This window comes from Acomys minous, assembly GCF_964271855.1.
Source record: "Acomys minous genome assembly, chromosome: 1".
NCBI lineage: Eukaryota > Metazoa > Chordata > Mammalia > Rodentia > Muridae > Acomys > Acomys minous.
Genome location: NC_140483.1, coordinates 16,501,642 through 16,517,321, shown reverse-complemented (window position 1 = coordinate 16,517,321; position 15,680 = coordinate 16,501,642). Strand labels below are relative to the sequence as shown.

At 42.8% G+C, this 15,680-nt stretch overlaps 1 protein-coding gene across 3 annotated transcripts in view; it reads left to right on the top strand.

Annotated features, from left to right (window-relative positions):
* The first annotated feature begins 371 nt into the window (after nucleotides 1–371).
* DRC8 (dynein regulatory complex subunit 8) overlaps nucleotides 372–15,680 on the top strand; it is a 74,885-nt gene continuing 59,576 nt past the window's right edge. Inside the window, exons 1-2 of one of the 3 annotated variants that reach the window (XM_084793191.1) lie at nucleotides 372–1,415; nucleotides 2,574–2,658. In XM_084793191.1, the coding sequence (XP_084649317.1) occupies nucleotides 1,385–1,415; nucleotides 2,574–2,658 (116 nt within the window). In that variant the 5' untranslated portion in view covers nucleotides 372–1,384. The remainder of the gene's footprint in view (nucleotides 1,416–2,573; nucleotides 2,659–15,680) is intronic. The other 2 variants (XM_084793190.1, XM_084793189.1) reach the window with 2 other exon arrangements.

Below are 15,680 nucleotides of genomic sequence, written 5' to 3'. Positions count from 1 at the left end.
GAGGACCCAGCGCCTTTAATCCCAGCACTTGGGAGGCAGAGGCAGGCGGATCACTGGGGGAGTTCCAGGCCAGCCTGGTCTATAAAGTGAGTCTGTGACTGTGAGGCCACTGAGGCTTAAAGGAGCAGGCGACCTTCAGGATAGTCTGCAATCAGGAGAGGAAAGTTCTCTTCCTTCCCACACTTGCTTCAAAGCCCTTCACCTCCAGGAAGAGTAGGGGGAAACACATAAAATGTAAATTTGTTTTGTTTTTTCGTGACAGGGTTTCTCTGTGTAGCCTTGGCTGTCCTGGACTCACTTTGTAGACCAGGCTGGCCTTGAACTCAGAGATCTGTCTGCCTCTGCCTCCCTGAGTGCTGGGATTACAGGCATGCATCCCAAGCCTGACTTCCAAATAGTTATTTTTTTTTTATAGAATAAACTATTCTAATAAAGAATATGGTTGGCCTGCTTTGAAGGTTCATTCACTGTGATTACAGAAGTTCGATGAATAAAAACTAGTAATAAAAACGAAATATTAAATACTTTGTATTTTACAGGCCTCAACCTTTAGTTACTTTAAAGATATTCTTTTGTTTGTTTGTTTTTTGAAACAGGGTTTCTCTATCTGTAACAGCCCTGGCTGTATAGATAAATTTTTAAATGTGTACAAATACGCCCTGAAATATCATTAAAGATTAAAACTATATATTCATTTGAGCTACACTGTTAGACATTTAAGAATTGTTAAGAAAGTATATCCCAGTATAGAGCTTATCCACAAAATAACAAAAGATGCGATAGCAAAGCTTCTCAGGAAAATCGGATTCAAAATTCTCATTGAAAGGTCACGCCAAACTGCACCATCAACATATCAGTCCGTGTAATACTGACAACAGACCGGGAATTTATTTGTTGCTATGAGAACACTATTTTGTATCAGAAATTGCAGCCTTGACGACGTAGTGTTTGCGCCTATTTTGCACATGTTTTTCTACGAGTCCTCTCCTGCGATCCCAGAGAGGCTTGGCTTCCTTCTGCACCCGGCCCACGTCCGTTCTCGCTCCAGTTCTCTGGGCTGAGCGGTGGCTCCGCTTAGGCGAGGGCGACCCGGGATGCGCGCTAGGGCCACCGGGTCTGCACCCCAGACTCTGAACAAGAAAAGATATTAAAAAGCTAAATAAACAAATAAATAAAGGCACACCACGTCCTCTCAGGACTGTCACAGTCAGGCCAAAGCGGGCTCCGGAACCTTATTAATAAATGAGTCCCCTAGGCCCAAAGAACCCAGGCCTCGATTCTAGGGGGAAACCGGAGCGGGAGGGCCACGGTGGCTCCAGGCCCCGCTCGCGCGTCCCGCAGGGTTTGTGATGGGCATCTCCCAGGCGACGGGCTCCGCACCAAGATGGCGGAGGAAAAGGACCGGGAGGGTACAGGTAGGAACGCTGACGGGGGTGCCACGAAGTCGCCATCTGCATTAGCGCGGCCCGGCGTCCATCTTGAGGCCCACGGCTGGCAGGCGGTGGGCTGAGGGTTGGCGCCAGCCCGGAGTCCCCGCCGTCGGCTCCGCCCCGCCTCGGCCGCCCCGCCCGCCATTTCCCCTGGAGAGCTCTGCGCGGGCTGCGGTTGTGGCGGCCACAGGGGAGGCTCATAATGGCGTCCTTGTTCCTGGCACCTCCACGCCCGCCGGCCGCGGCCTGGGCTGTGGGTACCCGGAGGGCGGCCTGACGGTGGGCGAGCCTGGCGGAAATCTCTGCGGCCGCGCCGAAACCCCGCCCAGCCCGGCCCCCGGCGCCGCGCGCCTCCATCTTGCCTCCTCCGCCAGGCGGCGGAGTACGGGCTCGGGTCAGGTCGGGCCGTACCCTCCCGGGTCGCGCGCTAGAGCCTTGCTTTAAGCAGCAGATCCCCAAATAATCATTTTTTAATACGATCGGAAAGAAAAACCCAGCCCGCTCCGACCTGTCGGGGGGACGCCCAGACCGGCCGCGTTCCCCCGCGCGTAGCGGGGACCGAGGCTTTAGTGACCCGCGAGGCCTCAGGGTACCCGAAAAACTAGTGATCCCCCCTCCTTGAACTGCAAGACCTTTCGAGTTGTTTCTAACCCAGCTGAATGACTTAAAATCGGATCCGTGGTTAGCATCTAGTGATTCAACAGCAATTACGTGATAGTTGACAAAAGTCTTAGCTAAATAAGTAAAGCAAGCCCTAAAATTGTATAGGGCAAACATTGTAAAAGTGAGGGTAACGCTTTTGATCACAACACACCCTATCGACCCCTCCCCCCTCAGTTTGGAACAAAGTACTTAGGTTAACAACTAATATTTACAAGAGATGTTTAGTCCATCGTCATGGTGATCACAGAAAACCAGCAGGGAAACGGGAGAGTCTGCCAGAGATCTGCTTATTGATAACTGGAAATCTGCATTTATATATAGATGGTAAAATGAATCTCAGAAGTCGGGATTATAGTATAGAGTTTACCTCTACTAAGATACTAAGATTTTCGTGGTGCTGCTTTATAAGTGGAAGGTATATTCTAAGAAAAATATGAAAAAAAAAGCACTTTTCTTTCTTTCTTTCTTTTTTTTTTTTAGAAAGAAAACATGAAGTTAGAGAGCCTGGCGTGGTGGTGCACCCCTTTAATCCCAGCACTCCGAAGGCAGAGGCAGGAGGATCGCTGTGAGTTCAAGGCCAGCCTGGTCTACAAAGGGAGTCCAGGATAGCCAAGGCTACACAGAGAAACCCTGTCTTGAAAAACAAAACAAGAACAAAATGAAAACATGACATTAGTGGGTAGGGAATTGGGCAGAGTCAGGAAGGCCTTGGGGGGGGGGGAGGGGAAAGAATAGAGTGTATGAAAAATGTTTTAGATTAAAAAAAAAAAGCTTCCCCAGAAAGTTTATTTTAATTAAATTCTTATTTACCCCCAAAAGAGAGAAAATACAAGAGAAAAAAACCATTAGGAGATGAATTATTATTATTATTTTTTAAATTACAGACTTGCTTAGGATAGTAGTGGAGTATACTGCGAGATTTTACAATTTAAAATCACATACACACACACACATACAATCACAATCACACATGGTCTCAACTTGTAGCTGCTTGTCTTGAGGTCCATCTGACTGCTTGTAACTAAAGGTGTGTGCCACCATGCCCAGCCTGATTTTTACAGTTTTTATCCCCTATTTGAGAAGGAGAAGGAGGGGGGATTTATGTTTTTTAATCTCCAAAACTTTTTTTCGTTGTTGTTTTGTGGGTTTTTTTTGAGACAGGGTTTCTCTCTGTAGCCTTGGCTGTCCTAGGCTCACTTTGTAGAATAGGCTGGCCTGGAACTCAGTGATCCGCCTGTCTGCCTCTGCCTCCCAAGTGCTGGGATTAAAGGCATGCACCACTATATCCGGCTCCAAAACATTTTAATGTTTAAGTTTACTTTATTTTTTTGGTTTTTCGAGACAAGGTTTCTCTGTGTAGCCTTGACTGTCCTGGACTCACTTTGTAGACCAGGCTGGCCTTGAACTCACAGCAATCCACCTGCTTCTGCCTCCCGAGTGCGAGGATTACAGGCATGTGCCACCACGCCTGGCTTTCATATCTTATATATTCATTTCTTATATAGTTAATGCTTGTTTGATGGACAGTAGTTTGGTGAGTGTTAAACCTGAAAATTGTGAGGAGAAAGAGCAAATCCACAATTGTGCAATTGAAGCACACTTTATTAAGTACTGTCCAGGTGGACACTGGCCAGCTCCATACTTGGGGTTCCCAGAGAAATGGCTCTGAATTAGGTCAGTTTAGGAATCTAAAGGCAAACCCACAAGGCTCTGTACTTTGCATGGTCTTCAACTGGGACAGGCATACATCCTGACGTACTGCTGCCTATGTATAGCCAACCTAAGTCTAATCAAGTACGTCCTGTGCAGTTGGGGCAACAAACTTTGTCTCTTGAAGTGAAAACATGTAATTTGTTGTCTTATAAGAACAGCAGGATTCCAGGGAGTTATCTGTCCTTGGGCAAGTGGGGTTTATAGTTTAACTTTAGCCGTTATGTGAGTCAAGACTTTAGTGCAGAGGTAGATGAGGAAGGCGTTGTCTTAGCCCTACCCAAAGGTGACAGCGGTAAGGGAGATAAGAGGTTCACAAATGGAAATCAGAAACAAAGGGGAAGAATAGGAAGGAGCCTGGGCCAAAATAAGACCCTCAGGGCACACTCTCCAGCATCCTTCGTCCTCCAGGAGACTGGACCTTTCACAGTTCTGTTCAAAAATTTAAATCTATTAGTGAGTGCCTTAAAATGGATAAGGTTGGTGCTCTCAAGATCCAGTTGTCTCTGGGAAAGCCCTGGGAAACATCCAGAGGTGTGCTGTTTCTCTGTCAGTTCAGTCAGGTGGATAATTAAGATTAAGAATTAACTAGCTAGACTTGGTGGCGCACGCCGGTAATCTCAGCACCTGAGAGGCAGAGGCAGGCAGATCATTGTGAGTTCGAGGCCAGCCTGGTCTACAAAGTGAGTCCAGGACAGCTAAGATAATACAGAGAAGCCCTGTCTTGAAACACTTAAAAAAAAAAAAAAAGAATTAGTTAAGATTGTGGCCAGGTGGTGGTAGTGCACTCTAATCCCAGTTCTTGGGAGGCAGAGGCAGATCTCTGTGAGTTTGAGGCCAGCCTGAGCTACAGAGCAAGTTCCAGGACATCCAGGGCTACAAGGAGACCCTGTCTCAATCCCCCCACTCAAAAAAACAAAAACAAACAAACAAAAACCTTTCTATGTGGTTATATATGTTGATGTTGTTATGCTTCTTTGTAACTTTGTGTTTGGTTTTTAGTTGTTCGAAACAGGGTTTCTCTGTGTAGACTTGGCTGTCCTGGACTCACTTTGTAGACCAGCCTGGCTCAAACTCACAGAGATCTGCCTGCCTCTGCCTTCAGAGTGCTGGGATTACAAGCATTTACTGCCATGTATAGCTTGCTTATTTCTTTTGTTTTTTTTTTTTGGACAGTGTAATTTTCTTTTTCCTAGATTACATTTTCCTATAGTTAGCTAAAAAGCAAGTGAATTAAAAAAAATTTTAAAATCAAGTAAATTTAAAATAATTTATCCTTTTTTTTTTGGTACTGAATCTTTGGAATGTGATATGAAATTTTTCTTTGAAGTTTTATTATTTCTTTGAAGTTTCCTCAGCATTTTTCTTTGAATTTTCCCCCTTCTTGTCTGGTCTGTTTGTTTAAGTGAGTAATTGATGCAGTTGTGAATTTGTTGGTTCTTTTAATCCCATTGTTCATACTTCCTAGAGAATTTTACACAGTACTAGAAGGATCGTTTGTTTGTAATTAGAATCAAAGCCAACACTTTGTAGATATAGAATTCTAACTTTTGGCAGACCAATGAGCTTTAGAAGGTATGTCAGTTTTCTAACACATTCCCTGTCAAATTTATTATTTTTGTCTGTACTAAATTATTACTTGATATTTTGCATCTTTTGATAACATTACTTGGAAAAATGACTCTAATTCAATTATGGTGGAAGTTTTACATGTTTTATTTATTTATTTTTTAAAATTCTTTATTGGTACCACTCTGAAACCAAAACATTTAGAAATCTAAATTGAGATGCTGGAGATTTAGCGTCATGGGCACAATGCTGCACAAGCAGGAGGACCCGGGTTTGCATCCCCAGGCTCCTGGGAAAAGCAGGACAGTAATACTCCTGCACTTAAAAACTCCACAATTCGGGGGGCAAAGGCAGGAGAATCCCTGAGCTTGCTGTCTCCAGCCGCGTTCCAGATTCAGTGAGAGACCTTGCCCTGTCTGAAAAGATTCAGGCAGGCTGGATACAGGAGGACGGACACACACACACACACACACACACACACACACACACACACACACACACACACACGAGAAATCCAAATTGAAAACCTAAGGAGCCTCAGATCCCTCAGCTATAAAGCTGAGAGCACTGTCCCTGTGTGTGTTGTGATGAGAGCGGTGTCTTTTCCTCCTCCTCCTTTCTTCTTTTTGAGACAGGGTCTTTCCGTGTAGTCCCACCTCTCCCAGAGCTCACTATTTATACCAGGTCAGCCCTGAGAACTTCACAGAACTCTGCCTGCTTGCCTCTGCCTCCCCAGGCCTGAGATTAAAGGTATTCACCGTCACACTGACTGGGTGGTGTCTTCTTATTCCTTGTTATGTTTCCAGCACCGACAGAGCCTACCATGAGAAAGCACTCTGCTTTTTAGGACCTAGTGATTACTAGTGTGTGCCTGACATGAACTTCAAGGTCAAGAAAAACACATTTAAGTCCTGCTGTTGATCAAAACAATTGACCAATTGTTAATCATACCTAAAGCATTTGTGCATATTTCTGAGGCCAGTTAATAACTGTTCTTCTTGCTTTAGGCCACCAAAGAAAGAAGAAGAAAAAATTTTAAAAAGTTTAGCCTTTTGTACACTTCAACTTTCTTTTATTTAAAGACAGGACTTGAAGATAGCTGGCCCAGCTGATGGTAGGGACGGTGTGCCGTAGGATGACTATCACCTTTCACACATCCCGTCTTCAGTTTTGTCAGTTGTCAGTAGTGCCTGTTTCTGTGTTTCTTCCCAGACGGGTTTCAGCTGAGAATCCCACATTGCATAGAGTTGACTGCCTCTTTGTTTTCATTTGATCTAGAATAGTGCCTGCGGAGTTTGTTGTTGTTGTTGATATATTGTCAACACTGATTGGTTCAGAAAGGATTCTCATCATTAGAAATGTATAGCTTCCTTATATCTCCGCTGTTCTCACCTCTCCTTGGAGCCAGCTTCTTATATGGCAGAGAAATGAGAAGCCATAAAATGCAGAATGTATTGGTCCCTCAGTCAGTCAGTCAGTCTCTGTCTCTTTCCCTTTTTCTTCAACAGGGTCTTATATAGCCTAGGCTGGGCTTGAATTTGATGCATGGCCAAGGATGGCCTTGACATTCTTGTCCTCATGCCTCTGTCGCTCAAGTGCTAATATTTCATGCACATGCCACTTTACATAGTGTTAGTTAATGCAGTGCTGGGGAAGACAAGCAGTACTTCATGACTGTAGGCAAGTGCTCTACGAAGAGAGCCACATCCTCAGCCCCTCAGTTTCTTTTTAATATTTATTTATTTTTATGTATATGAGTATTCTATCTGTATGCATACTTACAGGCTAGGAGAGGGCACCAGATCCCATTATAGATGGTTGTGAGCCACCTTGTGGTTGCTGGGAATTGAACCTCTGGAAGAGCAGCCAGTGCTCTTAACCGCTGAGCATCTCTCCAGCTGCCCCTCAGTCTCTTGACACATGTTCCTCTGCATCTATTGGACTACTGCAAAAATCGCTATAACTAATGTACTTGTTTTCATTTATCGTGCTGAAGAGCTGATTGTCTGGATATGAATTCTATACCTAAAACTCTTACTTATGTTGTTTTAGAATAATCAGAATTCTCTAGCAAAGCAAACTAGGTGGTCTTTTTTCTTCCAGTTTCTTCCCTTTCTGGCTACATGTCTAATAGCACCTATGCATGCTTCGTTACGGGGAGCGAGTTATTTGTTAGTCTTATAAGCAGGGTTCTAGCCAGGACATGCATTATGTATTCATCCTACAGTTAGTAAGTAATACCTGCTAGTGGCTCAGAACATGAAGTCTGTAGTAAAATTTATGAGCTGGGAGCCCAGTATTGTAGTTTCTTCACATGACGGCTGCGTGTGGCGGAGCTGCTCATCCAGTGGCAGGCCGCGTAGCAAGGGCTGCCCAGGTAGGGAGAGCGCTGCAATGTGCTACTGCACTAGCACTGCGCTCGGGGAGGAGTGAGACCATGTGGGCCTGGTTCTCTTCGAGATTACTTACTGTTGAGAGAACCATTACAGAATTATACAATCACTTAATTACACATAGGATAAATTGTTGAAAACCTTCAAGGCTGCAGCAGAAGAACACGGATATAATTTTTCTTTACTTCAGGAGCTTTGAGGGTGACGTTTCTCTCTGCTGAAAGCAGTTGGCTGAAATTCAAAAGCTCGAAGCAAAATAACAATAACAACACCACAAACCAGAACCCTAAAAGCCCTAAGTCAGAGAGGAAAATGGCTTACTGGAGGGACTAAGCAGGAGAGCGAGGCTGGACTGGGAAAGTGAGTGTGGGAGGAGTGTGAAATGAGGTGTGTAGCACAGGCCGAGGCAGCCCTCCCTGAACACAGGCCACAGGAGGTAGCTTCTGCAAGAGGAAGCCATTGGAGATTTAAGAGGGGGACAGTACACGGCAGCTCCTGCCTTAAGAGGTAAGTTATGCCGGTCTCTTTGGCTGTTTATTGCTGTGACCTTGAGCTCTTTCCTCTCAGCTGTTTGGAAATAAATTTAATGTTATGGTCGCCGTCCTGTGTGATGGCACACTAGAACTTGTATCTATGTGTCCATCAGTCCTCACATCTTCTCCATTCAAAATAAAAATTTTATTATTTCACACAGTATAATTTAAATGTGAGTTTGATGAGAAACACAAAACATTGGAGTTCTGTATATCTGGGGTTCAATGTTATTAGTGAATCCACTATCTATATATTGCATGAAAATTACCTCTAGAACAGCAGGCAGTACTCTTAACCACTGAGCCATCTCTCCAGCCCCCAGCCCCTTCAACATTTTATTACATAAAATTTTAGAAAATACCTTTAAAGAGCTGTGCTGACAGGTTTTTTTTGTGTGTGTGTTTGTTTGTTTTTCGAGACAGAGTTTCTCTGTGTAGCCCTGGCTGTCGTGAACTCACTTGTAGACCAGGCTGGCTTTGAACTCACAGCAATCCACCTGCCTCTGCCTCCCAAGTGCTGGGATTAAAGCGTGCCCTACCATGCTTGGCTGTCCTGGCAGTTTTTATGTCAACTTGGCACAGGCTAGCATCATTTGGGAGGGGGGAGCTTGAACTGAAAAAATGTCTCCACCAGATAGGCCTGTGGGCTAGCCTGTGCTTCATTTTTCCATTGATGATTGATGTGGAAGGGCCCAGCTCACTGTGGGTGGTGCACCCCTGGACAGGCGGTCCTGGGTGCTGTAAGGAAGCAGGCTGGGTAAGGAGCCATGAAGAGCAGGCCAGTAAGCAGTGTTGCTGTGGCTTCTGCTTCATTCAGTGCCCGCCTCCAGGGTCCTGCCCTGCCTTTGCGTCTCCCGGTGGACTGTGCCCCCGATATGTAATCCAAATAAACCCTTTCCTTTCCAAGTTGCTTTCGGTCATGGTCTCCATCACAGTAACAAAAAGTAAACTAGGACAGAAATTGACAGAGAAGATTTTAGTCTAAGCCGGGTGTGGTGGCGCACGCCTTTAATGCCCACACTCAGGAGGAAGAGGCAGAAGGATCTCTGTGAGTTTGAGGTCAGCCTGGTCTACAAGTTAGTTCAGGACAGCCAAGGCTACACAGAGAAACCCTGTTTCAAAACAAAAACAAAAACAAACAACAACAACAAAAACCAAAAAAAAAAAAACAATAAAAAATGTTTTAGTCTAGTAAGTATAGACTTACTGAGATTGGAGGAGAGCTAGAGGTGAGTCACCACCTCTCTAGAGTGTCAGACTTTGAGTTTGACTTTATATATATATATATATATATTTACTTATTTATTTTATGTATGAGTGCTCTATCTGCATATATACCTGCAGGCCAGAAGAGGGCATCCGATTCCAGTATAGATGGCTGTGAGCCATCATGTTGTTGCTGGGAATTGAACTCAGGACCTCTGGAAGAGCAGACAGTGCTCTTATCTGCTGAGCCATCTCTCCAGCCTCCTTGCTGAGTTTTTACCATTGGCCTGTTATGACTTATTGTAGCTGATCTCTTTTCCTTTTACATTAGATTGGATCTACTGTAAGTGGAGATTAATATTTTGTGTGTGTGTGTGTGTGTGTGTGTGTGTGTGCACACTAAGGATTTGAATTCAGGGTCTCAAGCATGCTCAGCTGGTGCTCTACCACTGAACTATACTCAAACCCTCAATAAACATTTCATATAAAAGCACAGTGTGCTAGGTGGTGGTGGCGCGGGCCTTTAATCCCAGCACTCAGGAGCAGAGGCAGGTGAATCTCTGTGAATTCGAGGCCAGCCTGGTCTACAAAGTGAGTCCAGGCCAGCCAAGACTACACAGAGAAACCCTGTCTCCAAAAGTAAACAAACAACAAACAAACAAAACAAAAACACCATGTATAAAACTGGATGATGATTGACTTACATTTTTGGTCGGGTGTTTCCTTATGTATTCTCTTTGGATAAAGTTATTCATAAAATATGAATCACTAACAACTTCCTCCTCCACACAGAGAAGACTTGGTTCCTTGGCTGTTTTTAAACAGTGTGTGTCTGGAATAGATGCCGGCATAACTTGAGTCAAGCAGGGCAATAACACTTACACTTTGCAGCTAATTAACCTTGAGGGCATTTCTTCACTGTTGTGTACTTTAAACAGTTCTCATGGTAAGTGCCTCTCTTGGGACTTATTATCCTGTCTTCATTTCTGCAGGTTAGGGTTCTGAGCACCTAGTTAAGTGCTTGAATATGTACACAGACACCTCAGTATCAGAAAAACCTCTGTAGCATTTTAATTTAAAACTCTTGTATCTTTTGGTCATTTGACTTTAATTTGGTTATGACTGCTCACTCTGTGTAGACCACCATTAATTTCTTCCTTTGCAAATATTCTTAACATTTTTCTCACTTGGGTTTGATTTTAACCTATTTTTGTTGTTGTTATTTTGTTTTGTTTTTTCAAGACAGAGTTTTTCTGTGTAGCCTTGACTGTCCTGGACTCCCTTTGTAGACCAGGCTGACCTCGAACTCACAGGGAACTACCTGCTTCTGCCTCTTGAGTGCTGGGATTAAAGGCATGCGGCACCACGCCTGGCCTGATTTTAACCTATTATCACACACACTTTTAGTCTTCTTAGCATTCTGATTGCCAAGAAATAAAATATTTTTATTTTCTAGTACTTCTGAGGCCATGCATGTGGGTTTTTGTTTTTGTTTTTATACCAAACATCTCTCTAGTTCCACCAGTGGGGATTCTGACACTACTGGGATTATGCGGACTATACCTGTTAAGTGTTAGCCCCATAAAACTGTTCCCATGAAAATGTGCCCATTGCAGACATGGCTGCCCGTACATACCTCTGACTGACATGGCTACAAGTTGAGCGTTCCTATCATTTCCTTCTCACTTTGTTAATTTGCTACAATCAATCACAGAACTGATGGGGACACTGATTATGTTTACTAGAGTATTACAGAAGGTTTTATAAAGGACATAAACTAACAAAGAAGAGGCCTGTGAAGGCTTAACCTGGGATTTTAGGTCCCTGTAGAATTGTGGTACACCATCTTCTTGATGTGTCGATGTGTTTGTCAGTCTAGAAATGTTCCAAAACCCTTCCTTTAGAGTTTTATGGTGGTTCCACTGTGTAGGTGGATTAAATCATTGGTCACATGTGACCAGCCCGCTTCCACAGCCTGTCATCTCTCTTTGGAGATCAGGGGATGGAGCTGAATTTTTTTTTTTTTTTTAGCAGTTTCTTGTTTGGGTGTTAGTCTTTCTGACTATTACTTTGGTTATGCTCACCAAGGGCTTGTTTACTATGAGCAAATTTTATGTTAATTTTTGTTGTTGTTGTTTTGTTTTTTGAGACAGGGTCTCTCTCTGTGTACCCTTGGCTGTCCTTGACTCGCTTTGTAGATCAGGCTGGCCTCGAACTCACAGTGATCCACCTGCCTCTGCCTCGCGAGTGCTGGGATATGTTAATTATTTTATGGTCTTAGTTTTAGTTCATAGTCATAACAGCTGTATGAAGTGCTATTTTATAGCTGAAGAAGTGGCCTCGCTACAGGATTTGTTTGATTAGCTGTATTGTTAGTACAATATCAGTAGCTCCATGGCAGAATGCTTGCCTAACAAGGCATGGTAATTAGAATTTGTATTCCCAGTACTTGGAAACCTGAGGAAGAAGGATCCTAAGTTTAAGGCAAGCCTGAACTACACAGCTCTAGGTCAGCCTGGCCTACTTAGCAAGACCTTGCTTCAGCAAACAAATGTGGTTAGTTGTAGAAGGGCTTGCTTGGCAGCATTTTACTATTTCCTGTTTATTTAGTTCTTTCTTTATTTGGTGGTCACATTTTCTCTAAATAGCTTGGGCTAGATGGAATTTGCTGTGTGGCCTAGGTTGCCCTCAAACTCATGAGTCTCCTGTTTCAGCCTCCCAAGTGCTGGGCCTATAGGCATCTGCCACTTTGCCTGGATTTATTTGCTATTTCAAATGTTTACATTATTGATATAGAATTTTTGGAAACCCATAAAGATCTTGACATTTATTCATTCAGTAAACAAATATTCATAATGAAACTATGCCTTTTCTTTTTCTTTTTGGGTTTTCTACTGAGACAGGGTTCCTCTGCGTAGTCCTGGTTGTTCTGGAACTCACTCTTTAGACCAGGCTGGCCTCGAACTCACAGAGATCCATCTACCTCTATCTCCCAAGTGCTGGGATCAATGACCACCACAGCCCATTTCTAAGCCTTTTCTTGACATTTAATACCTTTAAATTTATTTTCATATAGTTTTAGCCTTTAAATGAAGGATTTGCATATTTCATAGTATAAAATAAAAAGAAAGCTGTTAAACTGACTTCTTGGAGTGATTGAATCTTAAAGAAATCAGTTGGTTTGTTAGAAGACCATTAACATTTCTTGATTGTATTTTGACACCACACTAAAAAAATTCCCTTGGAAATAGCTGACAGTGAGCTGAAAACTGCAACAAGTTTTCCTCTAAAGTATAAAATAAAGTTGACAGACATCTTTTTATAGACATGTCTGTGACTGTGCACTGTTTTTAGGCTTGATAATTTTTTTCAGAGATGAAAATTTTTCTTTCAAATTTATAAAAGCTGTTTACAGTAAAATAGCACATTATGACAAGATAGAAACCAGCCCTGTATATCTTAAGGCCCATTTGGACCACATTTCTCTTAACGTAGGGATGCAGCAATGGTAGAACACAAGTATAGTTTTAGTATGGATAGGTTTTTTTGTTTGTTTGTTTGCTTTTGTTTTTCGAGATAGGCTTTTTCTGTGTAGCCTTGGCTGTCCTGGACACACTTTGTAGACTAGGCTGGCCTTGAACTCACATCAATCTGCTTTCCTCTGCCTGCGAGTGCTGGGATTAAAGGTGTGTGCCACCATGCTTGGCTCAGGCTCTTAAATATTACCTACTAAATAAATTTTCAAACCTCAAAGTGTTTATAAATTAAAAACATGAAAATTCCAGATGGGAATGGTAATAGAAAGGAAAGCTAATCAAACTTAGTTTAAAAAATTTCAAGCAATGAATATTTCAGTAGCAAACAAGTAAATAGACATAGTCCTTGTATTAGTTAACTATTAATGTGCAGCTGTTTACCCCACATCAACAGGCACCAATCTACATTTTCTTCACACAACTTTTTTCCCATTAATTAATGTATTTATTCTCTTTACGTCCTGACCAAAGTCCTCCTCCCCCAGTCCCCTCCCAGCCCCACCCTCACATCTCTCCCTCCATGGATATCACCCACCCTAGCACATCAAGCTCAGCAGGATTAAATGCATCCTCTTAGTCCAGACAAGGCAGCCCAGCTATGGGAAAGGGATCCAAAGGTAGGCAACAGAGTCAGAGGGACCCTAATTGTTAGGGGACTCACATGACAACCAGCCCTGGCCCAGCTTCTGGACATTGTTCTGCTGAGTGATTCTTCTTCTTCTTCTTCTTCTTCTTCTTCTTCTTCTTCTTCTTCTTCTTCTTCTTCTTCTTCTTCTTCGTGTCTTTTTTTCTCTGAAGGAGATAGACACACATTGAAAGTAGAAATGCCAGGCTTCCCTTCTACCCGGTGAGCCCAAATGAGGTGTCAGCGCTACATAAGAACAGCTCCCGTACCTGTTTCATGGCACTGTTGAGCATCTGCTCACAATCATATCAAAACCAAGCCCAGGTGTGAGGTTCTTGCAGCGGTTACTTAACAGCTCCTTGAGAGCAGCTTTTCTCAGGTCAGCCGACCTGTAATCTTAGAGACCAGTTATTTATTCCTTGCCACCCAGTATTTGATGGCAAAAATTAACACCCATAGAGACATCACATCAATTAAAAAGAGAAAGGAAGAGGCACCAAAGAGTTAATAGTTAATAAAATTGTTCTGTGCAAATGTTAGGAACTTTTTAAAACTTAGGATTCAAAGAGAAAGAGCAAGCTGCTTCCATTTTATTTTTGGCTATCTCTAGTAAACTGTCTTTTCTTATGTTCTTATATGTCATTTTCTACATAGTCCCAGCTTTTATCACTCTGTTTTCTCATCCACCTACTCAATTTCCCCAGAGCACTTTTCATGCAATCGTTGGAGCCTCAGATATTTTTCTAACACCAATAAACTTCTTTACAAGTACTTGTTTTGTAAAATGTTCATCTCTTTTGTTTGTTTGTTTGTTTTGTTTTTACTCTAGCATTCTCTTCTGGGAGATCACTATTGAGTATCTTATCCTCCTCTGTCTTCTTCAGTTCAAGACCATAAAGTAGTTGCTTTATTTCCAATTAAAACATTTTTACTATTGCTTTTGAGCCAGGCTTTTATTGTGTAAAACGGGCTAAGGTGAAACTTGTAATCCTGCTGCCTCGGCCTTCCCTGTTCTAGGATCACATTTACGCACTACCATAGTATAACTTGATTAAAAATTACTGTTCTTCATGGTCATAAAAAGTCTTTCTTTTTTACTATCATTTAAAAATTTTAATTTTAAATTTTCAGGTAGTTTACAAACTCATGGGTTTCCTTTTGGCCTTTTTGTATGCATATCACTGAATCTTGCTCATGTTTGCTCTCCCTCTACTCTCCTCATTTGCCTTACCCAAATCGTCCCCTTTCTGTTTTCATATCACACATGTATGTATATATGTAAATATGTGTTCAAATCTAGTTGTGCATGCGATAGAGAACATTGATATGTACACCACCTCAATCAGCTGTCCCTCTTTGCACTGTCATTTTTTTTTTTTTAGTGTCTCTAGCTTACTTCTGTTAATCAAAGACTTTGTCATTTCTTTGTTAATTTTTCTGTTCACTCTAAATCCCATCATCCTTTTGGGTGGCTTTGGTAATTACTTCAGTAACCCTGTACCCATTTCATAGTCTCTTTAACTCTAGTGACTCTCACTTCCACTCTACTCCTTTTCAGCTTTTTGTTTGTTTTGTTTTGTTTTGTTTTTGAGACAGGGTCTTCCTATGTGGAGAATGGGAGACTGGTCCTGGAACTTTCCATGTAGCCCAGGCTGGCCTTAAACTCACAGAGATCCACCTGCCTCTGCCTCCTGAGTGCTGAGGCTAAAGTTGTGTCCCACATGCCCGACTTCCTTTTCAGCATTTTTTAGGAACTTTTTTGATTTTTGTATTTGTATCGTAGGAGGTAGTGGAAGTGAAATAAGAGCAATAAACTGTGCTGAACTGTTCATCTTTTTCGGCATTCTACTTCATGGTTAGACTCTGTGAGCCACTTTGAAATCTTGACTCCCTCACTGGATTGACTGACTCAGTCTCCCAGAATGCCAGTGGTGCTCTGTTCCCCTACATACACCTGTGTTGGCTCTATCAAGAGTTCTGAGCCGGGCATGGTGGCGCATGCCTGTAATCCCAGC